At 35.4% G+C, this 26,267-nt stretch overlaps 2 protein-coding genes and 1 long non-coding RNA gene across 6 annotated transcripts; 2 read left to right on the top strand and 1 right to left on the bottom strand.

Moving 5' to 3' along the window:
* Window positions 1-2,950: 2,950 nt before the first annotated feature.
* whd (carnitine O-palmitoyltransferase whd) lies at window positions 2,951-19,586 on the bottom strand. Of its 3 annotated transcripts, none has more exons than XM_043430235.1 (12): window positions 19,178-19,586; window positions 11,185-11,366; window positions 10,958-11,094; window positions 10,442-10,712; window positions 9,969-10,292; window positions 9,327-9,839; window positions 9,050-9,075; window positions 8,690-8,755; window positions 7,271-7,655; window positions 6,780-6,929; window positions 6,483-6,692; window positions 2,951-4,149 (listed from the first exon to the last, which is right to left on the bottom strand). In XM_043430235.1, exons 2-12 carry the CDS (start codon window positions 11,323-11,325, stop codon window positions 4,060-4,062), a joined length of 2,313 nt encoding a protein of 770 aa, XP_043286170.1. In that variant the 5' UTR covers window positions 11,326-11,366; window positions 19,178-19,586; the 3' UTR covers window positions 2,951-4,059. The 3 variants fall into 3 exon arrangements, with proteins under 3 accessions (XP_043286170.1, XP_043286172.1, XP_043286171.1); XM_043430237.1 differs by lacking the exon at window positions 8,690-8,755 and adding an exon at window positions 8,201-8,263 and having other exon boundaries at window positions 19,178-19,585; XM_043430236.1 differs by lacking the exon at window positions 19,178-19,586 and adding an exon at window positions 13,490-13,637.
* On the top strand, window positions 14,492-15,228 carry LOC122417019 (uncharacterized). The gene is made up of 2 exons (XR_006262214.1): window positions 14,492-14,753; window positions 14,861-15,228. It is a non-coding gene; the product is annotated as an uncharacterized lncRNA (long non-coding RNA).
* Window positions 19,587-20,750: 1,164 nt separating the features above from the next.
* Window positions 20,751-25,085, top strand: TH1 (negative elongation factor complex member TH1). Of its 2 annotated transcripts, XM_043430008.1 has the most exons (12): window positions 20,751-20,928; window positions 21,130-21,157; window positions 21,328-21,509; window positions 21,655-21,874; window positions 21,981-22,088; window positions 22,230-22,379; window positions 22,544-22,674; window positions 22,972-23,159; window positions 23,310-23,562; window positions 23,661-23,871; window positions 24,106-24,376; window positions 24,517-25,085. In XM_043430008.1, exons 2-12 carry the CDS (start codon window positions 21,149-21,151, stop codon window positions 24,549-24,551), a joined length of 1,758 nt encoding a protein of 585 aa, XP_043285943.1. In that variant the 5' UTR covers window positions 20,751-20,928; window positions 21,130-21,148; the 3' UTR covers window positions 24,552-25,085. The 2 variants fall into 2 exon arrangements, with proteins under 2 accessions (XP_043285943.1, XP_043285944.1); XM_043430009.1 differs by lacking the exon at window positions 20,751-20,928 and having other exon boundaries at window positions 20,935-21,157.
* Window positions 25,086-26,267: the final 1,182 nt, after the last annotated feature.

Below are 26,267 nucleotides of genomic sequence, written 5' to 3' on the forward strand. Positions count from 1 at the left end.
GCAGATTTCCAATGGAGTAAAAAATGTTCTAAATTTTCGGAGGAGTGTTCCGCTTTGCCTTACTCTCTCCTATATTTTTCAATCATTTATTTTTTATTTCCAATCATTATTTGAAGAATGATTTGAAGAATAATCATTGTTTGAAGAATGATTTATATTACAATATTTTGTTATTTAAGAAAAATTTAAAACATTTGTTTTAATTTCAATTAAATAATTCAATTTACTGGTTCGTTTCTACTGGCTTATTACGATCTCAAGATTACTTTGAAAGAGTTTTCAAAAAAAAGGTACAATACCCTATTACTGGAAAAGGAAAATAATTTTTTTTTAAACATTGTTGAATATTTTTCAAAATTCATAAGGAATAAATATATTTCAGTTTGATAGTTGAGCACTCAATTTATGAAGAAATTCGAATTATTCGAATTATTTGAACTATTCAAATAATTCGATTGGAAATTCGAATCGGATAATTCGATTCGATTCGTCTCGAATAATTTGTGAGTTCGAATATTCGCACACCCCTAAAAAAAATGAGTAAAAAATTTAATACGAAACTTTGATTTTTACGTTTTTCCAACTTTCAAAATTTTGCCAATTTGAAAATTTGTGGCGCCCTCGACAAGGCTCACACCGACCACGAGTGACACCACACATACCAGTAGAAGGAAACAAATCCTAAAAGTCCGAGAGGATCTCGACTGCGCGTGCGTGTCAAGAAGCCGCTAGAGCTGTGGCAGAGAGATTCCGGTTGTTCGCGCGTTACGATCGTCATCGCTATTTCCTTCATTTTTCATTGCTATTTTACTTTTATGTAGTGTCCCTAATAAACTAGGTTCAATTCTACCAAGCCGTCCTTATTTATCCGCTACAAATTTTTTGCAAATATTTTTTTTCATAGCCCCAAATACCCCCTTCGAAATAGACCCGAACTCATTTTATCACGAAAATGGTTTCTGAGATATTTAAAAAACAAACTTGAAAAATTCGTAAAATTGTAAGGTTTGGATTTTTGCACAACCTTCGAAAAAAATGTTTTCAATTTTTTCCCTTTTTCAAAACTTTGTTTTATAAATAAAAGGAAACTTCTGACAACAAATGATCCAATTCAGAAGGGTTTGATTCCAACCATCGGTCTATTTGACATGGATTACCCTCATATTTTCTTGCAAATATCAAGCTATACTCGGAATTAACTGTGCAACAGAATTTTTACCGACCCAACTGATAGATCACTATTATATCGCACTTCGAATGTACCGAGACGAAACAGGAAGGTCCCTGTTTTCCTTTGCTACGCTTAGCATAGCAAAGATCTCCTTTGCCGACTACCTACACTTCGTGCTTTCGTGCTACTACACTAGAGCCGTATTCCAAAACGTCCAAAACCTACTGCCAACGCCAACGCTGTAAGCCTTGTACCAAGCCAACGTACCAAAACACGTACTCTCTCTCAGTGTGCTCTCAGCTCTCAGTTCAGTACAACAGTACTCAGCACTAGCAGTTAGCAGTAGATTTTGAAACACGGCCTGGAACGTTTGGGTTGGGTCCTTAACCAACGAAGATGGATCTTCAATTACGGACTTTACACTTTTATAAGGATCCATCTCTATTGCCTCTACTCTTCCTGGTTTAGCGTCAGACTGGAAAGACAGCTTTGACTGTATATTGTTTTCGAACTTACTCATTTTTTATTCGCATTGATATCTTATGCCAATGTTTCAAACAATGAGAAAGCAAATGCTACAAAAAACAAGGAACCGATTGCCTATCTGACAATAGTTTCAGAATATCGAGATGGATGAAGAAACACTTAACAGGTTGGGTTATAATCTTTCTTAGCTTTGAGATAATCTAGCTATTGCTGCAGACCCGTCAGCCAAATTTTCGCGTGTCTCAATTTTGATCCTATAGGGAAAATAATAGTTTTTAGTCAATAAATTTATGCCGATCAAATATCGATTATATTGTATTTGCATGAAAAGATAGTTATACCAATGACTCGCGTAGAACTCGATATCGCCATTATCGACGCGTTTAACCTCTTGGTTCTGAAGTGTCAAAACAATGTGATACGAATCATAGTGAATCTGATGCTGGAAGCTCAGATTAAAGTGAATATTGGTCAAGAATTAGATCGTTAAGTATATTCTTCTCTGAGACCACTGGATAGTTACAAGTTTGAAGTATATCGGTCATTCCATATCAATTTGACCACTTTTGAATCCGACCCCTTTCGGATTGACTGAAACTTTGGAATTTTCTTTGACTCCCCCAAAGAAATTTTTAAGAGCAAAAATTTTAATAATTCTAAATAGTCATGCATTAAATAAATTGAAAAACAGTCTTTGAATTTTTTTTTAGAAACGAAACAATTTTGTACATAATTATAGACCCTTTTCGAATCGATTTTGGGAAATCGTAGAAAAATAAGAAATAAACTATAGAATTAAATTAAAACATTACATAAGCCCAAAAAATTTTTTTTTAATTTTTCTCAAGTTTTACACAGTTATCAGGAATATCAGAGAATGAATATTTTTAATTGTAGACAGCACAGCAAACATGAAAGTGCTTATAATTTGAGAAAATAAAATGACCTCAAAAAAAATCTATGCAACAATTAAAAAAAATTAGATCGGAAAATGGATCTCTTTTTTCATAGTTGTCTTGTCTGTTCTGCTTGTGACCAAAGATTAGCAGCAGAGGCGTTAATAAAGGAAGCTAAAGTAGGAGCACAGAGAGCCGAAACAATGGGTCCAAGTGGGTGGGTGAAGCCTCGAGAGACGATAAACAAGAGATTTTTGCATTCTACAATCCGAAACGTAGTATTATCAAACAGGCACAAGCAGCGATCGCGCGAAGATTGTCTTCCACAGCGTTCTTCGAAAGAAAAAGTTCGTCAGTGTTTGGAGCAAGTAGAAACAAAAAAACAGACGAAAATCAATTGAGTTTGAAAATATTGTATATTCACTAATTTGCCAAAAACATTGAATCTGTACATAATATTGCCTAAAACAATTTAAGTTTCGTACAATAAACAATAAACCGAAATCAATCACAATAAAAAACAAACAGAAAATTATCGAATGCATTATTTTAGCTCTAGCTTCTGAGTTAAAAGCAATTCGACGATTATTCAGGTCCATGATTTATTCCTATTCAATTAAATAATCCTTAATAGTTACTAAGTTCTACCCAAAAGAATGAAACAATTTTTAAAAAATACATTGAATGGTTCTTACAAAGTTTCGAACCACGTAAAAAGGTATGTATACATCTGTATACTTTTAACAGAAGTAATTACTTTGCAATAATATGTAGAAATATCGTCACGTTAAAATCCCGTGTATAAAATAATTATAGTATAATAGTTTATATATATATATATATTATATTAAAATAATTTGCATTGATAAGGTTCCACATCGTCGTGGTAGGGAAGGAAAATTTGCACACGGGATAGTGGGAAACTCGTATTTTTCGTGTCATCGCTTCGCAAAGACAACGAACTCAATTGCGAATATAAAAGGTTGTAAACTGTTTTCATAATTAAAACAAAAACCTATGCGAAGCTACTATCCGTAATTTGTGCGTTTCTCCTCAGTTCTCGTATCTGAGATTGCGTATTAAAAAAACGTCTCGGTAGATCGCTATGTCCCGAGATAAATATAACTTCTTTTAAAATTCTACTTTAAACGCTAATCCATAAAGGTTTCAAGTATTTTGCGGTAGCGTAAAACTTTCGAAAATGTGTCGTTGCCAATATTGTACCGGAATCGTTGTAATTTGTTCATGATTTGATGGTTTTAGGATTCCTACGTCACGTTCCGCTCGGTATAAAATGCCGCGAAACAAGCCAGTTCCTCTTTCTTTCTCCGTATACACAAATTGAATGAAAAGTATTGAATTTCACTTCTGACCACGTGCAAAACAATGTGCTATTGCACTATTTTTTATATATTTACAATCTTACGCCGTCTTCGTACCCAATAATGAGCTACCTCGTTTGACGATCTCATATTTTTCCGTCGGTTTGTCAAGCGACTTCTTTTTTCAATGATTTTGTAATTTTTTCTGTGTCTGAAAGAGCGATTTCATGTCGGCCAACGCTTCTTCTATTCTCAAGGCGAACCTCGAAGCACTCTGCAATAACAAATGATAATTAAATTTAGTATAGACTAATAAATCAACCGATCAATCATATCGTTATATGTTACTAATCTAAAAAGCATGATAACGAGCTCATTTTCAGTTGAGTTTGGTTTTTTGAAAGTAGCCACACGATAAGACACTACTTGGATCGGCGATTACTTATTTATTTCTCACACACATTTCTTGCGGCTTGCGAACAAAGCCACTGTGAGGGGCTTTATAAAACTGTAGTTTTTTAAATATACATTCATGTTGAAATACTTGGATGTATATTTGATCTGTGATTCAATTATTTATGGGCTAAAGGGGTTTTACCAAAATATTACGATGGATAGATTGGGGGATGATTTTAATGAGATGAACTCTGAACAATAAAGTTTGCATCTTTGGAACGCAACCGTTTTTTCTTTTTCTTTTTTTTTTCATTTTTTTTTATAAAAAGTTTATGAATTTTTTACCAAATTCCTCTGAGTTCAATACCTAGTAAAAAAAAAAAGTAACGGAAAAACCTCAATTGTTGTTTTTGAACAGACTTTATACAACTTTATTGACCGCCGCACGGATTTTTTTCACGTTCGGTCGAATCACAAATCGCTGCCACACCGTGAAACGGTTCTTCACTCACTCGGCTTAACTATAGCTTTTGAACCGTTGAATGATTTTTTCTCACTTTCGGTCGGTTCACGAATCTAATGTGAAAAGTTTTGGCTGTCATCGTAATACCCGCTGGGTGCAAAAGGAAAAAAGGAAAAAATCCCAAATCCCCCTGATCGCGAAAAAGTTATTAATTTAACGTCGGTTACGGAAACTTAAAAGCTGCATCGATTTGACCCATGAACACGGCTCAATTGTGCAAGGTCTAACAGTTTCGGTTCTTCCTTCCCGCCACCAAACAGAAAATAATGATCAAATATTTGATCGAAACTAAAAAAATGTACTTGAATACTAGTCCAACGAGGAAATTACTTGAAAAGGAGCCGAGCGAAGCCGGGCCAAGTCCGTGAGAGTCGGTCATGAACTAACCAAATGCGAGATAAAACCATTCGATGGTACAACGATAGTTAAACCGAGCGGGTGAAAATCACTGTACGGTTTCACAACCATTCGGCAACCGAAGTGCAAAGAAATTCGATTCAAAACATTTCGTTCAAAAACGACAAAAAGTAACCATAGCGTTTTATCGCCACGAGATATTTTTTAATTCCAATTAGGAGTTCGTGGAGGAAGGATCGCGAAGCAATTTCCTTGGCATATTTGTGATGGCACTGCTTGAACTTATTTATCGCTATTGTTCATCATAAACTCGGGGCAAAATCTCGATCACAGGATTTGCGAAAAATTCTTCGAAAACAATTCATCGAAAATAATTCATCGAATAAAACATGCTTCGAAAAATAATTTGTTATATAATAATTCGTGGGAGAAAAGAACGAGCTTGTGACCGAAGTCAAAAAAAATATCAGGACTTGAACAAGAGGATCCGAAGTATTGTTTCGAAATACAACGCTCCAATATATGCAGATAAAATGTATCGAAGACAATCATAAAAAATCTTTCGTTATAAACAAAAGTGATTCAATCGCGATGAAAATGGAATCCTATTACTCCAAAAAACCATCTTCCTTTTAAGATGATGGATCAGTCGGTAATCAACCGTGAGTGCGAGAGAGATAGCTGCAAATTTTGAAAAGGAAATTTTTCCACATCGTTCGTCTGATCGGAAAAATAAAAATTTCATCGGATTTTTGCGATCATGCTGCGTACGATGACATTTTTATTATTTTAATCGGACGAACGATGTCAAAGAGTTTCAATTTCAAAAATTCGAGGTGTGATTACCGACTGATCCATCATCTTAATCGTAGAAAACAAATTTAAAAAATACAATAAAATTTTAAAAAATACAAACAAAAAATCAAAAAATAAACAAAAAAATGAAAATTGAAAAAAAATATTAATTAAAAAAAATTTTTTCAATTTTAAAAAGGCATCTGCCATGTCCTCGCCGTTAGCCCCGAGTAGCGCTAAGTGAGACAAACTGTGATTCGAAGAATTGTTTTTTTGATGAATTGTTTTTTCAACGAATTGTAATTCGAAGTCATTTAGCCACGACAGAATCAATAACGCTGGAAGACTAGATTTTGCAAATTAACTTGTCTGCAAAATTTTCGAATGGGCTATAAATTTTGAACTCTCAAAGTACTAATATAACTAATGAAATGAACTTGTAAACACCGGATAACAGTGAGAGCGGAAAAATGCAAATTCACTACAATGGAAATTGAAAAAAAATCGATTTTTTTCAGGTGTAAATAAATTCTCACCGTATTATCACAACTACGTTTGCTCGATATGTGGAAGAAGATTAAATCTTCTCCTGCTATTATATAAGATACTCCGTAACCATCATCGGCGACTGGACCAAATCCACCTCCCGCCGAAATACACTTTGGGAATTTTTTGAGGTCCAATCTTGCGGTTTGTCCATGTGGTGTCTGTGACGTTGAAAGTCTCCAAGGCTCGCTTAAAACTTCCTGTCATAAAAAGTATAAGAAAAATAGCCGAATAAAAATTATTAATTCAGTCGTTGTAAAATTTGAATAAAATTCTTTATCAATTACCCTTAAAAATGGCGAATCAACTTCCAAGTATTTTGATACTACGTAGAGACAAAATAGATGCCTATCTATTCCACCACCGCACATTGCTACTTGATAACTCCTTTGATGTTGGACTGCTGCGTCTTGCAACAACTGGAACCTTTCTTGTACCTGGGAAAGTGTGGAATATCGTTCATTTGACTTTTCCAAATGTTTGATTAATTTCTACTTCGAGGCTTAAAAACTCTACATTTTTCATTAAAACTGTCTTCCATCATAAAAAAAATAAGAAATAAATATCTTTTATAAAGCTCGGTTTGAGTGAAGCAAAAAATAATTTTTCACCCTGATTTTGGAAATACGAAACAAATTTTTCCGATAATTCGTAGTAAATTATTAAAAGGAAAAATCCTATTAAGTGTGAGCAATAAAATATACAAATTTCGAAAAGTATGAAAAAAACCTATTCGAAGGTCTCTGCGATATGATTGTAATTTAAAAATTTCTCTTACGGTTTTCGTAGGATCTTCCATCGATTTGACCCACGCACAGGACTCAATTGTGCAAGGTCTAACGGTTTCGGTTCTCCCTTCCCGGTAAAGCCTCGTCATGGAGGCTTCGTAAGTAAGACTGAATTTCCCGGCGTCTCGATAATAAGCTAATTGAAGTGCCATTTGAATGTAAGCATCAGGTGACATTTTGCAAGTTTTCATGAAACCTTTTCCATAAATATCATGTACGTAAATACGGAGTTCGACATCGTTGAGAAGTTTGTCAGCAACTTGATAAGAACTTTCGATAGCTTCGATGCACGGAGCAGAAAGATTCCATTGCAAACGGGCCGGCACGGGGGGATCGAATTCCGGAGTTCCTTTCGTGTGTCCGTCTTCTTTGTATCTAAATGAAAATACTCGTTAATATCCGACCTTCACCTTTTTCCAAGCGTGAAAAATTGCAGCGTGAAAATGAAACATTGCGATAGGAAGAAAATAAGAATTTCTTTAATGGCGAGAAGAATTTGAGTGAAAAGAGTGGAGATGCGAAATTTTCAGCGCAAAAGCTTCAATAATTCAAAGATTTTGTCTAAATTAATGAAGAATTGTAAACGAAAAAAGAAAGTTTTTTTTTACAATCGTGAAAAATAAAGCTTGAGCAAAATCCACTTTTTCAACGTTCAAACAGATTTGCACAAGAGAAGCAGTAAGAACAAAAATCTAGTTTTACTGAGCAAGGATTGAGAAGGTGATAAAAATACTTAATGTTATTTACAAACGACGAACGACGAGGTGAATCCAGGGTGGGCGTGCGTTTGCATGGGGACACACGACGGAAAATTTGTACATTGAATTAAAACAGGATGGAACATTTATGATCGATTATAAGGATAAAACAACGTTTGACTTTTTAGAAAAAATCGTGAAACAGAGGAAAAAAACAATTACCCAATTTCCACATCAGTACCGATAGCGTATTCCCACATGGCTCCCATCACGGGTGCATCCGCCCTGACAAAGCAGAGAGTACATTCGATACAATTCTAATAAAAAAAGCCCACTTTGTTGAAAAGCATTTTGACTTGTTCCCTATCGTGTCATTATCCATTTTAAGGTTTCCGAGGTTGAAGCAAGGCTCACAGGCACGTCTAAAGTTGAGCAGCAGTGAATTTTACCCTTTCGATGATTCGAACAAAAAATGAAATGCCCGTTGATATTCGTCGTCGCATAGTTTTCATTTCTTCCAATTTTCGTTTCCACCATTTTGTCTTTATAGCGTAGCGAGAGGAATAAACATCATTAAAAAAGTTCAATGATTCGTAAAAGAGTAGGGAGAAAAAAAAGAAAAACAAAGTAGAGGGGTTAGCGAACGGAGAAGTAACAGAGAATTAAACTTCGAATATTTCTCGATGTTTTTTTTTTCTTTTGGTTTCTTACACGCTCTTTATGGCTTCCTCGGACACGGCATATTCCCATAAGTGTGACATCACTGCAGCATCTGCCCTGCTCAGTTAGTTATCGCTTCGATTGAGAATTTACAAAAAAAAAATATAATCGTGACTGCTTGCCGGCTCAGCGGAGAATCCTCTCAGGATTGCTCACTTCCTCGTTTATTTTGTCAAACATTTTTACAATCAGATTTTCGCTGAAGCGTTAAAAAAACCGATTCTTTTAAGTGAACTGTAGTAGAGAGAAGTCTCCGCCGGTAATTCCGGTCTGGCTTGACTGCGATAAACAGACGAGTCAGCAATATTTATTTAATGTCATATTAAATTATACTTTTCAACACATACTCACCAAGAGTGCTCGGCATTGAATCCAATCTGGAACAACAAATCGAATTTAAGCACTTTTGCAACAATATTTTTGACAATATCATTCGATGGATCAAATTACTAGCACAATTAATTGTAATATATCGAATAACTATTTATTAGTACGATTTTGAATGCTAGAATTCATTTGAAGAAACATTCGACAATGTTTCTGCGATAAGAAGTAACCAAATTTAGGATTCAATTTATAAATAATTTTTTTTTTCAATTGTCCAAAAGTTTTGCGAAAATCGGCTCACCCGTCCATTGGTACCGAAACACAAAGTGAATGATTTATCGAACCATCGGTCGTGTCCTTTTCCATGAAGCAAAATCCGACCGTACTGGTCCAATTTTTCGGGATGTGCAGGATCGTATTCGTACGGTACGTCATCGAGGGCGACGATGAAAGCTGCCTTTTCGATCAAATCAAGTGAGTTTTTGTTGATTCCCTTGGCGAAGAAATTTTCACGAGCTTCGGCCCAAGCTTGTCTCTCCCCAGCTGTAAGCGCTGCGAGCCTCTCTTCACCTGGAGACGGCGACGATTTATCGTTCAATATGTACGCCATTTGTATCTCGATCTCACATGGCTGCAATATTCTGTTTTTGTGGTAAATAAGCACTTTATAATATCTCCCTCTGTTGTAAACAACGATATGCTTCGAGTCGTTGAAATGTACTATTTTGTCGGTCTCCAATCCTGGAACCCTCGTTGTGTTGAACAGCCTTTCGTATTGCCAGGAGCATAGAGGAACCATATTTTGTAGCATTATCTGTAACCATGTTAAATCATTGTATTAAAGATGAAACGGGTGTTAAATTTGATGAGATTTTCAAAATAGAATCCAAAAGTCCAAAAGACAAAAGCTAAGCAGAGGGAATGGTGTACGAGATTGACGAACCGGTTCGAGTTCTTGTCGCTCGATTAATCGTCTGTACTGCAGACAAGAGTGAATTATGCTGGCTGCTCGAGCAGTCTGAATCTTCGTGGGGTACATGAGAATAGCATCGATACCATAAAAATTGGAGTTGACCATGATCGGTGACCGTCCACGCAAATAAACGTATTCTTCCCACCAATCAGAAACGTAGTTGCTCGACCACCAAGATTTCAGTATCAAATATCGTTGCAGTTTCGAGCCTATTCCAGTCTCGAATTCCTTAGCCAGCTTTTCCATGCGAGTGTAATTTTCATCGTCCAGTAGAGGTCGAACGCTCCTCAAGTACTTGAAAAATAAATATTGATGAGCATAACACCGAAAAATTGAATCTAGTCTTATCTCTGCAAAACGTCATCGTTTTATTTTGCTTTGAACTGGACGATAGTCATCCATTAATTTCAGTACTTTCCTTCTATAAAACACCGCAAACTTACTCTTTGCATCGTGTCTCGGACCGTGGGCAATGGCAATCGAGGAAGCGAGCCTTGGAAGCTGTACAACATCGGTTTGTTCCAGCCGGAAAGCAGCTTCACAAGTATAAGCCACACCCTTGTGGAAAGCGAGGGTTTTCGACCTCTCGACTCGAAAATCCATCCTTTGTACATCAGCACCAACTTGAGGGTATAACGCAGCGCATAGATAGTCACGAGCCAGAGAACAAATCCGACAACTATTGAACCAGCAAGATGAGCAGATATGGAAGACCTTGAGAAGTTGAACGAAGATAGCAATTTAAAAATTCTGTTATATGAGAATGAAGACTAATGAAAGAGATAATGATGACGATATAAGTTAGAATAATCCTCAACAGAGAACTATGCTAATTCGTTATTGAATAATCAAAGGGTGTCCCAGATTCTGTAATGACAGTGCATTATATCTCAGATCTGGAGTCGATTAAAAATAACACAAGCTGAAAAAATAGGGAAAAATATAAAAAAGTGTCTTACCCGGATAAATAAGGAGCAACTTTGCCAACGAGATCGTAGGGGACTTTGTACCCAGCAAAATGTATTGCTGTGACGAGGATTATAGTGAGCCAAAGGCTTCCCAAAGAGGCTGGATAAACTCCAGTCTTCAAGTTGTTCTAGAACGACAATAAAAATGATATTAAGACGAAAGCTAATGGGGAATCTAACGAAAATTACTTTTCTTCGAAAATAGAATAAAAACTCACGTGAAATCTGAAAAATCTTTTTTTCCATGACCTTATGCCCGATTGCCAAATGAGGTCGAGAACCTCCCTATCGAAGTTTACGTCCCATCCTTCGTGGGTTATGGAAAAACTGAAAGCAACGGCAGAATGGGCTTCCGCCATGGCTCACCGAGTATTCTTTGTCCTCTTCGATGATCTTGGAACTGAAAAGAAAAAAAAAAGCATTGATTAATCAGTTGTACGAGGAATATATAATCGTCTGGGAAATCAGGGAAGCTGATTAATCGAGGTTTTATTCCTTGCGTCTAACGTTCCCTCGAGATCAAACTACGAAGTTATAATTATCGAAAAAAAAAATAAAAAAAAACTGTTGTCTATCGACGACAGTAAGAAAAGCTTCCAAACAAATAGAATTATTGTCTATCGATGACAGTAAGAAATGAAGCTCGGAAAGTTTCGTTTCATTTGTTTTTTTTTTTTCGTTGACTGACCTGTTTCATAAAACTCGATTTTTTTTGCAAACACTCACTTATTAATGCATCACGCACTGAAATAACCGCAGATGCGTTCTCTGTCGCAGCAAAACCGAATGAGCAAACACGAAAGACGTATTTGACCTACGATCAAGTGGTGTAATTGTTGGGGAAAGAGCATCAACACAATACTCACAATGAGCTACGTTTCAATGCATATTTTATGCTGGAATTTCATCGCTGTTTATTTATTTATTCCTTACAGTCATTATGCCTCTCTCTCTCTCACTCTTTCAACAATAGTTTCCTGATTCCAATGTGCATTCCTTTTTTTTATGTAAAAAAGAGTCTTTGAAAATTTGATGAACGAGATGACGCTGAAGTTTCCAACGTTGGAGTCCAACGAAATGATCGAAAAAAACTCTTCAATAATTCCAGTAATTCTCCTATTTTGTTCTCTGCCAAATTTGCGATTCGTAGTTTTTCAAGCTGCACCAACGATTCGTGAAATAAAAAACTGGTGAATTAAAAACATTTTTTTCGTTCATTTCGGTGGACTCCAACGTTGGAAACTTCAGCGTCGTTGAACGAGGGAATATCAACATTATCGCCAATCTCATAAAAAAGCTTTTTGCCATAAAAAAAGCGAGTTTTTTAATGATCCATTTGTCACTGTTATTAAGATATTACTGGATGGGTAGCCCAGCTGATTAATTGTACCTAATCGGAATTTCCGTACTTCGTGATGCAATAAAAATCTGAAAAAATTCAGCAACATTTGGAAAGTTATGAACTACAATTATCAATAATAACATTGCCCAAAAGTTATTAATAAATTGTTTAAATAATTTTTTAACAATTTTACGGTAAACCCTTGTTTTTTTTACGAATCGAATGTGCGCATTTTTCTGAATGCTCATGATTTTTTTCCGAATTTTCGTGGATTTTTGAAATTCCCTTTTTTAAATTTTTTAAGTGGCTCTATTTGTACATCTTTGATCCAGGAACCTTGAGACTTTTCAAAACCGATGGTAAATATGTCTTCTAAAACATATCCAAAATTCGGATTTTTAAAAATTTTTTTCAAAATTTTTTCAAGAAATTTCGAAAATCCACGAAAATTCTGAAAAAATTCATGACCATTCCGAAAAGTACACACATTTGATTCGTAAAAAAAAACAATAGGTCACCGCAAAATTATTGAATAATTGATTGTTTAAACATTTTTTTATTAACTTTTGGGCAATATTATTATTGATAATTGTTGTTCATAGCTATCCAAACGTTGTTGAATTTTTTCAGATTTTCATTGCATCACGAAGTACAGAAATTCCAATCAGATATAATTTTTCGTCGAGTTATCCATCCAGTTATACCTTAAGGAGTTTCGGTACAGGCGATACAATGTTGCCATGCTAAACCATGCTAAAAACATAAAAAATTTCAAAAAGTTTAGAATTTTATAAAATTTGGTGAACATATTCTTTAGTGCCAAATTTGACAATACAAATTTTTTAAGATTTTTCTTCTACACAGTTATCGAGTAATTGATCACTAAAGTTTACGTGTATAAGCATAGCGTTTCCATATATATAGGTATACATTCCGGGCATAAGAAATCTGCTTTAATGCGTAATTACTCGATAACTAAGTAGAAGAAAATTTTGAAAAAATTTGTGTTTTCGCACTTGATGTTGAAGAACATTATCACCAAATTTCATCAATTTCTTAATATTTTGACTTTTGTACCGAAACTCCTTAATCAGAAAATTAAAAAAAAACCTATTCATTCGAAAAACGTCTGAAATTGTTTAAATCGATAGAACTTTATAAAAACGAACTATTAAAAATACCTTCTGTCCATAAATTCATGAAAATTGTTTAAAAATGTGATTATTACACTTTGAAAATATGAACAAACGTATGAATGTTGAGGAGAAAGTTACAACGGTTGTTGTCGAACTGAAGCTACCTCACATGTGCTCCTACCGCTCGTGAGTCGAATCTGGTAGGTGCATGTGTGTTGCTCTATACACGTATGTTGGAAGAACGTGTCAAGTGGACTTTGAACTCTCGTTCTCTCCATATGTACGCAGACACGAGTTTTCAACGAACGTGTCGCCACGAACGAGAAGAATTGTTAAATTAATTCTCTCCCTCTCCCACTCGCTCTTTCTCTATAAATAAATGTGAAAAATAAATGGAGAGACGAAAAAAAACTGAGAATTCAGCGATAAGGAAGCTTCGATTTGGGGGATTTTTTTTATTTTTTTTTTTTTTATTCCATTCCAAATCTACGAGTATCAACGTTTCATTGATAATCAGTGTACGTCACGAGAGCGTTACACATTTCGCAGCAAATGTTGAAAGCGAAGAATAAAGGAAAATTAGGTCGAATGTATATGCACGTATATATTCGGACCTACACGTATATATTTATATTATATGTCCACTTTTGCTTTATCATCGCACACGTACAATGCGGAGAACTGTATAGTTTCTGGTAAACATTTGTCAGGCCAGACGACCAAGAATTTAATATCGTCGACCGTGAAGTAGTGTCTCTCCATGATAACGCTTATCCGCGAATTAATAAATCACGTGTAAACAAATTTGACCCAATCAATCATGAGAAATGTTTTGATTAAAATAACTGATGATAAATATCGACTCAAAAGTGATACAAAAAAGGCATTTTCACTCATTTACTCGATTTATTGGCAATCGACTGAAAACGACGCTGATGTTTGCAACGTTGGAGTTGAACGAAATGAACGAAAAAAATATTTATAATTCATTATTTTTTTATTTCACGAATTATTGATGTGGCTTGAAAAATAATGAATTGGAAATTCGGCAGGGAACAAAATTGGAGATTTACTGGAACTATTTGAGAGTTTTTTTAGATCATTTCGTCGGACTCGAACGTTGGAAACTTCAGCGTCATGACTAAAATCATTTCGCGGTATTGAAATTTGGTGAAACTGTAAATTGCAGGTTTGAAAGAAGCGTTTTAAATATAAGACGAAATTTTGATCTTCAATTTTGTCTGGAAAATTGTGTTTGTACACGCAACGAAATGGCAACAAAAAATCGCTGCTTTCTCTCCTCAATTCTGTAAGTATTTATTTAAAAATATAACCAATATTCGATTCGCGTTCTCGAAACAAAACGAAAATGATTTTCCTTTATTTCATCGCGTTTTTCGTTCCTCATTCGCCCAGTCAGGGCCACAGAATTCGATGCACTTTGGCTGCAGTTAAAAATCTCGACGAGAATTCGAGGCTGTGCCATTTGGAATTGACGTAACTACAAACTCACGTGTCGGACCTTGACCACAAATGGTTGCTGGCTGCATAGCACACATTTGATCAGCAGCGAACGAGAGACAACGGAACGAACAAAATAATCACGATTAAGACCCTCCGCAATACGTCCTCCAACAAATTCGCTGCTCGTTTGACTTTCGATCGAACTTTTCGTTGGAAAACGATGTGAAAATGCACCTGAATCGTGGCTGAGAGATTCCTTGCCAAAGCTGCCACGATTTTCTCCAAAAAATTGAATAAATCACGCCTTCCCTTCGAATTTATTCACTTGACAGTTCTCCAACGACTGAAACTTTTATTTTCTTCGTTTACAGATCACCCCGATTTTTAATTGCTGTTGCGTTGTCGTTCATACTTCTCTGACGATACACGAGAAGCATAAACAAAATAATGACGCTGAAGTTTCCAACGTTGGAGTCCAACGAAATGATCGAAAAAAACTCTCCAATAATTCCAGTAATTCTCCTATTTTGTTCCCTGCCAAATTTGCGATTCGTGGTTTTGCAAGCTGCACCAACGATTCGTGAAATAAAAAATTGGTGAATTAAAAAGGTTTTTTTCGTTCATTTCGGTGGACTCCAACGTTGGAAACTTCAGCGTCGTACAAAATATGACGCTGAAGTTTCCAACGTTGGAGTCCAACGAAATAATCGAAAAAAAACTCTTCAATAATTTCAGTAATTCTCCTATTTTGTTCCCTGCCAAATTTGCGGTTCGTAGTTTTTCAAGCTGCACCAACGATTCGTGAAATAAAAAACTGGTGAATTAAAAACGTTTTTTTCGTTCATTTCGTTGGACTCCAACGTTGGAAACTTCAGCGTCGTAACAAAATTTACCCACCCAAATGATCTAAAAAACCCTCCAATAATTCCAGCAATTCTCCAATTTCGTTCCCTGCCGAATTTCCAATTCGTGGGCTTTCAAGCTGCACCGATACTTCGTGAAATAAAAAATCACGATAATTAAAAAAAAAATGAAAAATGTTTTTTTCGATGACGCTGAAGTTTCCAACGTTGGAGTCCAACGAAATGATCGAAAAAAAACTCTTCAATAATTTCAGTAATTCTCCTATTTTGTTCCCTGCCAAATTTGCGATTCGTAGTTTTTCAAGCTGCACCAACGATTCGTGAAATGAAAAACTGGTGAATTAAAAACGTTTTTTTCGTTCATTTCGTTGGACTCCAACGTTGGAAACTTCAGCGTCGTTTTTTTCGTTCATTTCGTTGGACTCCAACGTTGCAAACTTCAGCGTCGTAAACGAAACTACTCAATTTTTAATTATGTAAATCGTCTCGATGAGATACTCCGCCGAAGATTTTTCCTCGTTATTTCGTTCGCAGTCGCGGACTAATTCCGTATTTTCGGCGTGCCCAATTCATATTAACGTCGATTCGACTTTTACTTTTTTTTTTTTTTTTTTTTCATTTTTTGAAATATTTCCGAGGTATCAAAGTCCAATGCAGATACAGTGCCTCGGACTTGTTTGTCTCGAAAGTTTCGAGACCTTGCGTTGAGAGAAAGTTCGTAATTAAAAAGCGTTTTCCAAATGATAAATCGAAACAAAATGATGCGAGATTGATGAGCGAAAAACTCGTGCGTGCTTCCGTATGCGCGACCGCTCGTGCTCACTTGCATCTTCAGACGTACATTATTTTTTTCATTGAAAAATGTAAACAATACATTTGTCGATACTCGCGATGATAATGGAAAAAGCGATTCATGAATTCATGACGTTTCCGGCTGCTCGGATTTTCAGGGTTTCCACTGTCACTTCTTGATTTCATTCGCTAATCATGGGTCAAATGTCTTTAATTATGTAAAAATAAAACAGCGAGTCGAACGTCGCAAAATAAGTTTTCGAGCGAGAAAAAGCGTGGCTGATGAGGGCAAAAATAATTTCAGGGATCTCGATTAATTAGAAAATGCGTTATCAATTTTTTGACGACGCTGAAGTTTGCAACGTTGGAGTTGAACGAAATGAACGAAAAAAATATTTATAATTCGTTATTTTTTTATTTCGCGAATTATTGATGCGGCTTGAAAAATGACGAATTGGAAATTGGGCAGGAAACAAAATTGGAGATTTACTGGAACTATTTGAGAGTTTTTTAAAATTATTTCGTTGGACTGCAACGTTGGAAACTTCAGCGTCATATTTTTTGAAATTCAATTTGAGAAAAGTCGAGGAAGAAAGTAAAAATGTCAGGAAATGAAATTGAAGATGATGAATGATCGACATCCGAGTTAGCATTTTCTTCATTGCAGATAAATCGCTTCCAGGGTTGAAATAAAACGGATTTTCTGTTTGACAGATTTTTTGTTTGTTTTCCTGATTGTATATACAAGCCTCTCGACACATCGAGAGTATCAATTTTCGTAACGCATCCTCGCGTTTCCTGCAGCGCGACGATCATGGGAATTTTCTATTTCGTAAATGCGCAACTACGAATAGAGCTTGCGTAAGATAAAGACACAGAGATATTTATCTCTGTTGATTTTTTTCCAATGATTTTTCTCGGCATCGTAACAGCTCGTGAATTCTCCTCAAAGTGTTTTGGACTTTGAACCCTATTTCGAGATCGGAGCTTAAAAAATTCGATTATTCGTTGGCTTTTAATGAGCGCCTAGTTTTTTATTTGTGCAGACTCGAGAGACACGTGGCGATTTAGATAAAAGAGTGAAAAAATTGTTCGCTTCCTAATTTCGTTCGAGTTATTTTTCATCGGATCATTTACTCGAACAAAGTTCATTTAATATTGAGGCAAATTTTTAAGTTAGCACGATTATTATTTGTGCTGACGCACGAGGAATTCACTGTATCAGCGAAACACCGAGCCGACATTAAAAAGTCGGAGACGTCGATAAGACCTCGTTTTTTTGGTTTACTTGCTTTTTAAGCAGTGGAGAGTCGTGACTCAGACTCGAAAACAAGCCCCTGTCAATCGAGACGTCACTTTCTTTTATTCTACGACAGAAGCACGGGAGCGAAGTTTTTTCTTGGGATCGATAAGGCGTAAAAAAAGACCCGACGCGTCGTCGTGGCCAGACGGGATTTTATCGATGTTTGATATCATCAAATCGCTGTCGCGCCCTCTCGAAGAATTCTCAAACCCATGATTTCATCTCGAGATCACTTTGTTGGGGGCGCGTTTCGAGCCGCCGTTTGGATACTGATAAACGGAAGGTTTTGCGAGAGAAATTGAAAGATCGTGTGACGAAGAGAAAAGTTCGATTTCAACACAGAGAAATATCCCCGAATGTTCCAAAGCCCGCTTTACCGCAGAAAAATCTTCGATGAATTTTTATAGTCTGCATTGACAAATGTGAGAAAGAATTAACGAAGAACAGAGAGACCTCCGGCAACAATATGTAAATGATCGATTTGGAAATTCACTGTGACGTTTTTAATCCCACAGTAGTTTAGAAATAGATGCGTATTTACATCTCATAAATAATACAATTTATCGAAGCGACGCACTGTACAAACGCGAATAAATTCGAAAGTTTACTCGAATTTTTGCAAGTAGATGTAGCAAAAGACGGCCCACGTGTTTGCACCTGTTGCATTCTGCGTGGCAAGCTCGGCGAATGTTTTTTAAGAATTTATTTCGCAAGTGAAAACCGGAAGTGAAGGGCAGAAGAAAAAAGAGAGAGAGAGAGAGACGAAATGGGAGGACGACGCGTATCCTTGAGTACTCGTAACACCGCAAACATTTATCGTATTTCCTTACGTAATCCGCATTTGCCGGCTGGTATGAAACGTATTTAACTCGCATATGTATGTAAATATGTATATAAAAAGCGTACACGTACGTGTACAAAATGATTTTGTTGTAACCGGTCGAGCCGAACAAGTTGTGTAGAAATCTCGCACATTCCGAAACGTGTCGTCTCCCTCGCGGTGGAGGGGGCATGAAAAATAAAAGAAAGAAGAGCGGTGGGGGGGAGAAAGGGAAGAAAATAGTTACACGATTGGCCGAAAACGGAGGCTGTGTCGGCCGCGCCCTCATGCTAAGTTTATGCACGCATTAATCTCCGCTCCTCTCCCTTCGTTGCCCCTTTTCACTCGTTGAACTTTCGTTATATTTAACAAACTAACGTGGACGTGTAGAAAGAAAAAATCTGGTCTAAAAATATGTGGACGGAGCACGTTTCGCGCTTTCGTCAAGAGGTGAAATGCAACGTGGGCAAAAAAAACACTGTTCGACTCACCCGTAATGTAAAAACACTACTCGATTGTTTTTTACAACGTTCGAAATTTTTCCGGTACAACACCTGACTGACGGTCGATCGGGCAAGATTATAATTTTTGTTTATGCGTGTTGTTTTCGTTCTATATCTCGCGAAACGAAGAGCGCTCACTGACGCGCTACAATCTGCTGGAGAATCACCAAACTTTCGCGCGACAACGCGAACGTTAGTCGATGCGAGGCAATTGTGACACACTTTCCGATTTTTTCTCTTTCTTTAGATTTCTTCCCTTTTTCTTTTTCAATCACCCTCGTCCCGAGAAACGGCGCACCTGAGAACAACCGGCGCGTTCTATCCAGCAACAAACTCGCACTTCCGAACGAAGCTGCGAACTGAGAACTGAGGACTGAGGACTGAGGACTGCCTATAGCCGAGAAATAAAAACCTCAACATTGTTGCCACATGTTCCTCCCGTTTATATCCATATGCATACATACACACCTATATATACATACACGCATTTCACATGTATGTTATATTTATTTATTAGTATAAAGTGTACAACTTACATTTATCGACTGATGGTTACATCAATTTGTTTTACCAAAGCTTTATAATACTTTATATGCTGGATGTTTCTCTAAAATGTTCAATATCGTGAAGATAAACTAATTAAAAAACGATCAGTGTAATAAGTATCTTGTTGTCTAGGCTGATGAGTTTTATTAATCAAAATATCGATAAAAAAAAACTTGAAAGACACGTGCGTTCTTTTATAATACCTGCGGAAATAAAAAAAAGTTTTCAGGACTGACCTGCTGTAAAGCATGAACCTTTGGTCCTTTATCAAAGCATGTGCGCAGAGTTAATACTGATAGCGGGTTTTGGAATACGGTCATATAATTGATGAGTCTTGCGAAGACGCATGAAATCGCTGGAGTATTTGAAAAGTTAGTCTTTATTTACGGGCGAGACTGAGCACATATGACGTATAGCATTGTTTCGATTACCATCAGGACTAACTACTGGAAAGTCTCATCAAGAACTTTTTTTAAAATAAAATATACGTTCTACAAGATTTGTTCTACGAAGATTGGCTTATCTTAATAATTCTTTCCGAAGATGTGAAGTATAATGAGTTTGGTTGGTTTCGTAAATATGTATGATGACGAAAAAAAGAAATCCTCTTAGAAAATACATCAACTGAAAACTCGGATTACTTAAATTAAAAGTTGAACTCATTAAATTGCGACATTCAAAATTTGTGCTGCGACATTTTTAGTTTTCTAAATTTCTCAATTTGCCTCTCTTGCTCTTGCTTAATTTACACGATCATCGATCATTATGCCAACTAACCAACGGTCGATGAACATGTTCAGGATTCTGTACCAATAAAAGATAAGCAGTATATAAACGAAGAAATTAGAAGAATTTCTAACCGATCGACGAAGAAAAACTTCCAAAATATGGCAGATTTTGAACAACACTGTAATTCCATGGATCTAGAATTGTTGATCTAATTCATTTTTATAACCTCAGTATACGATTATTATCATTCACAGAATTAAATAAATTTTACACGTTTACATTTTGTTTTAAATTCGCTTTCGCGTTGCGTATTCACCACGCACCACGCAACTCCACCTGGCGCTGCAGTCGTATTTTATTTAAGCATAAACCTATAACCTCAAATTTCAGTGAAAAAAAATATCGAAACGTAGAAGAGACGATATTAGTTCCATCCACTGTTTTTTTTTCTTTTTTTTCATTCGGTAAGAATAGTTTGATTCAAATTTAATAACGTTTATTTCGAAAAACAAATCCTTAACAGCGAGAAAAAGGTTGTGCCCAAAAATACAGCTTCGTTTTCAAACACTTTATATTCATTAAAAAATTAGACGTTCCGTTATTTACAATTACACTTTTGAAAAATATTCAATCGTAACCAGCTGTCGACTTGAATTGTTTAATAGGTTTGAGAAGATCGCAGTCATGCCAAAGGTAAGTCGAACATCTATTTACGAAAAATATTCGTTTCCGTGTTATATTCGAAAATTTGAATATCATACTTTATAATCTTACTATTGGTTTCTTTTCTGCAAAATTCAATGGCTGAAAAACAGTTGAAATAATTGGTCATCTTCTGTTATTAAAATATTTAAAATTCAAAGTTGGAGACAATGGAGTTTGAAGATGACCGAGGAGGTTGGACGGATGACATGAACAGAGGTGGAGATGACCCTGGAGGGGACGACACCATGGAAAATCCTCAGGAAGTTTTGAATCAATGCTTGGAAAAATTTAAAACTAATGATTATATTATGGAGCCAGGAATATTTACACAGTTGAAAAGGTAATTCATTGCTGAATTCCTCAACGAAACAATCCTGAACAGAGCATATTTTTTTTTTTCATAACTAAATCGTTCATCATTTTAAATGTGTATTATTTGAGAACTCATTCAGGAAGTCTCATAATTTTGTTCAATAATGTTTCAGATACTTTCAAGCTGGTGGAAATCCAGAACAAGTTATTGAATTGCTGTCAAAAAATTATACAGCTTGCGCACAGATGGCAAATCTTCTGGCAGAATGGTTGATTCTTGCAGGTGTCAAAGTCACCGATGTCCAGGCAATGGTTGAAAACAATTTGAAAGACATGATTGTCAAAACTTTCGATCCAAAAAAAGCTGACAAGATTTTCACCGAAGAAGGAGAGGTTTGTATTTTATAGAGAAATTTTTAAATCCTGAACTTCTGTTTTCCTTCAATGATAGAAAGATACGTTTGATAACCTAATAATAATTGATGACAATTTTTCCCAGACTCCAGCTTGGTTGACCGAAATGATTCAGCATCCAACTTGGCGGTCTCTTATTTATAGATTAGCAGAAGAATACCCAGACTGTTTGATGCTGAATTTTACAATAAAGGTAAATTTTTCTATAAAAAAGGAAAAACAATTCAAATTTGTGATATATGTTGAATTCACTCGTTAGTAATGGACGATTTCTGTTTTTCGAATTTCTAATCGATTTTAAATTCTAATTGAATTTCCTCTACTTGTTTTTCAGTTAATATCTGATGCTGGATTTCAAGGGGAAATAACAAGTATTTCAACTGCGGCACAACAAATAGAAGTTTTCTCAAGAGTACTGAAAACTGCGATTGCAGGTTTTCTTCAAAACACTGAGAATTGGCAATCGAGTATTCAAGAGTGTGCGGTGAGTAAGAAAGAAGTGAATTTTACAACATCATTTAATGAATATACTTTCTGGATATAATGAAATACATTGAAAAAAAATAAAAAATTCTGCATTACAGAATTTTTCATTTTGATTAATTTGGAAATGAAATTCGATTGAAAATTTTTTATTTTTTGTCATAGAAAATGGTTTGTCACGGTCAACATACTTACGTGTACAGTCAAGTTTTGCTCCAGATTTTGGCACAAGAGCCGAAAGGAGGTTTTATGATGAAAAGACTTTCCCAAGAAATAACGAAATGTGCTCAACAAAAGTAAGAATTTTTCATTCAAAATTTGAATTCGTCTCTACGTTCTTTAAATGTAAACGTGTATATTCATTGAGCTGGCCATCTTTTTCAATTTATATTTGTTCATTTTCTTTCACGTTTTTTGTACCCAAATTATCGTTTCGTTTATAGTTTTTAGAAAATGAACAATTTCAAAATTGCTCAATACTGTGACGAAACTGTTTTGCCACTGTAAATTGTATAGCCATAAAAATCCTTCGGTTATATTAATGAACGAATTGCGAAGTCAACATTTTGTTTAAGTTTGGATTGTATTTACAGCCGTCATGACGTGACTCCAATTACGATGGCACTGAACGGAGCAGCCGGCAATCCAGCAGCTTGTCTCGCTCTCGCGTCCATGCTTTCCCGAAACACTTTAAATCCTGCGGACATAGCAATTTTGTTTCGCCATTATTCGGCTTTGGAACCTCCGCCAATTGAGCTCATCAGAAATCCTCAATTCTTAGGTATCCTCAAATCGTTGGAAATTCAAACTTTTTTTCATTCGATTTTTACGACTTCATTCAAATTTCTACAAAAATTCAGACGAGGAAAGTGTATGGAATTTTTGTCCGTTTTCTTTGTAGACATAAACAAATAAATCTTATATGTTTCAGAATTATTGGTTGACGCGCTTTTCAAGCCGGGCGTGAAATTAAATCCCGAACATAAATCAAAATATATTTACTTGCTGGCTTATGCGTCAAGCGTTTGTGAAACAACTCCAAAAAAATCAAACACCCGAAAAATAAATAAAGACGAATTGAAGACGACGATCCAAGCGATTGAAAAAGTTCACAATATTTGCAACGTTAACAAAGGATCGACGGAGTTGATAGCTGAATTGAACACGCTCTACCAGTGCATAAGGCAAAGAAAAAAAACTCTACAATTAAAAAAATAGTCAAAACGTATTTCCAATTATCGGAAAATTTATCTGAAACAACGAATGATTAATTATTTTGCAGATTCCCGGTCGTCAGTTTTGGCATAATTCGATGGGTCGAATGCACAGTTACAGAACCATCTTATTTCAAGCTGAGCACCGAACATTGTCCAGTTCATTTGGCTCTTCTGGACGAGGTTGTCAGCTGTCATCATCTTCTTCATCCCAAAGTTTTGCAATTGCTCGTTAAGCTCTTCGAAAGTAAACAGGACGAACTTGAGATTCTTGTGCAGGTAGTTTTAACTGGATATATCATCAATTCGATGGAAAATTAAAATGTATTTGAACCGCCACCATTTTTTGCAGTCTAATTGAAATTTCAAAATGACGTTCTATGAGGTTTTTTATTGAATTGTCATTTGATTGTGCTTGCATGACAGATTTTCTCCAATCAATGACAATTCATATTTTATATTTTTGTTCCAATTTTGACAATAGATAATGAATTTGAATTCTTTTCTATTCAGCTTGAAATGAAGAAAATGTTGATCGATCGTATGGTCAATCTTTTGTCCCGAGGTTGCGTCGTTCCTGTCGTATGTTATATCAAACAATGTTGGCAAAGAGGTGACACTGATGTATCACTCATTCGATATTTTGTGACCGAAGTACTCGAGGCAATAGCTCCTCCTTATACGAGTGAATTCGTCCAATTGTTTTTGCCGATGGTTGAAAACGAGGAAATAACTGGTACTATGAGAGGCGACAGTGACAACGATCTTGTCTCTGAATTCATTGGTAAGAAATAGTTTATCGAAACGAGTCTGAAAGCGTTTAGTTATAGGTATTCATAACTAATTGGTTAGTTTAGTTATAGTATTCATAATAATTCAATGTTTTTTGTTATAAATATTGAATGCTTTTTTTCTTTTTTATAGTTCACTGCAAAGCTCATTGCCCGGTTGGAAGGTGACGATACAAGGATTGAAACGCGAATTGATGTGGAAAGATGAGCTTCAAAACCTCACGTGCTAAAATGACTTCTTTTTCTAACTTTTTTTCAATATCATTATTGTTATTATTATTATTATTATTTCACATAACGAGTTAAGTAATGGTACATTAACATTGGATCAAGTGTACATAACAGATGAAGAGTTCGATCAATGTCTACCGGAACTGCTGGTGTTGTGATCTTACGTGGCCTCTGGAACAAGACATTAAAAAAATATATTAAAGAAAAATTTTCATCCCGAGCTTGAAAAAACAATGATTAGTATTTTAATTTCTCTTTGAGCTTCACCGCTTTTTTGAATAGTTTCATTTACAGACTGAGGTAATTAATTTGCAGGAAGTTATTGTTAACTCTGAATATTTTGAATAATATTCGGGTACTCCCAAATTCCATGCACAAATCGATATATGCAAATTAGTTATAAAGAAAATGATTAATGCTTAGTTATTAATAATAATGACAAATAAATAAATAAAAACTCGTTCAAATGAATTTTGGGACTCTTATCAATATGGTTTAACGATAAATCAATGTTGTGGATAAATTTTTCCAATAAACATAGGTTGAAAGAGTTGGTCAAGTAAATTCTTTCTGTTCATTACAAAATTTCCATCTTGCTCTCAATTCGTTGCGATTTTAGACAATGGTTAAATCTCTTTTGTAGGATGAAAACTTTGAAACATGCGTTTGATTGGAAACACACGACTTTGCACTCGCAATCCTAAAAATATGACAAAACTTACGGAGTTGTGTAAATTACTTTTCGGCTGTAAAAAAAGTATGTTCATAGTCACTTCACGTTCAATTAATTGAATCATAAAAGAAACTTCTCAAATATTCTTGAATCTCCATGAAAGTTATTGAAAAATTCAAAATTTTGCTTAAAATATCATGAGTTCAACCATTTTTTCAAATGCCATTAAGAATAATGAGCATTTCTTATAAAAGTGTAGAATCTCTGAAAGTGAACGAGATATTCTTGCAATATGCCAAAATCACAAGGGATTTTTCTGAAATTAAAAAATTATAATTTTTTTTCAATATTAGAAAAATACTAAAACTTTTGACCGTTTGAGATTGCAAATTGAAAAATTGATTTAAGACAACGGCAAAGTTGTTTGAATACTGATATTTTTGGTTTATACATTCCCTTAATTGCAATCATCAAATTTTACAGCTATCAATGATCAGGAGAGTTTTTATCCAACCTCTTGAGAGCTGTCAAGGGAAAATGATGTGTTTTCAAGTCAGTGACCAGTACTTAAAAACATTACGATCTTTTTTCACAGAGACATTTTTCAAAATATTATTCTATACCATCAGCAGCTTTGAAATACAGGACTTTTTGATTTTGATGGTTACTCACTGATAGGCTTTCCATCTTTCCACTGGGTGAATTTGACATTGCTGTCATCTCGCTTGGCAGCCTCCGCTCGGAGATCTGCCTTCAGAGCTTGACGCAGAAGCCTGGCAGCGATCTGCGAGTAATTGACATAGCTGAAAAAAATATATATATAATTTAGATTATCTAAATACTAACTGGTGGATTTTTTTTTAATTTTCACTTCATATCTTTATTTTGAATAAAAAATATGAATTGTCAATCCATAAAAAATTGATTAGGTCGAAATTGGGAGTCGAGACAAATGATAGGTTACATAATTTGAGGTTGAA

The sequence above is a fragment of the Venturia canescens genome, chromosome 10 (assembly GCF_019457755.1).
Source record: "Venturia canescens isolate UGA chromosome 10, ASM1945775v1, whole genome shotgun sequence".
Classification (NCBI taxonomy): Eukaryota; Metazoa; Arthropoda; class Insecta; order Hymenoptera; family Ichneumonidae; genus Venturia; species Venturia canescens.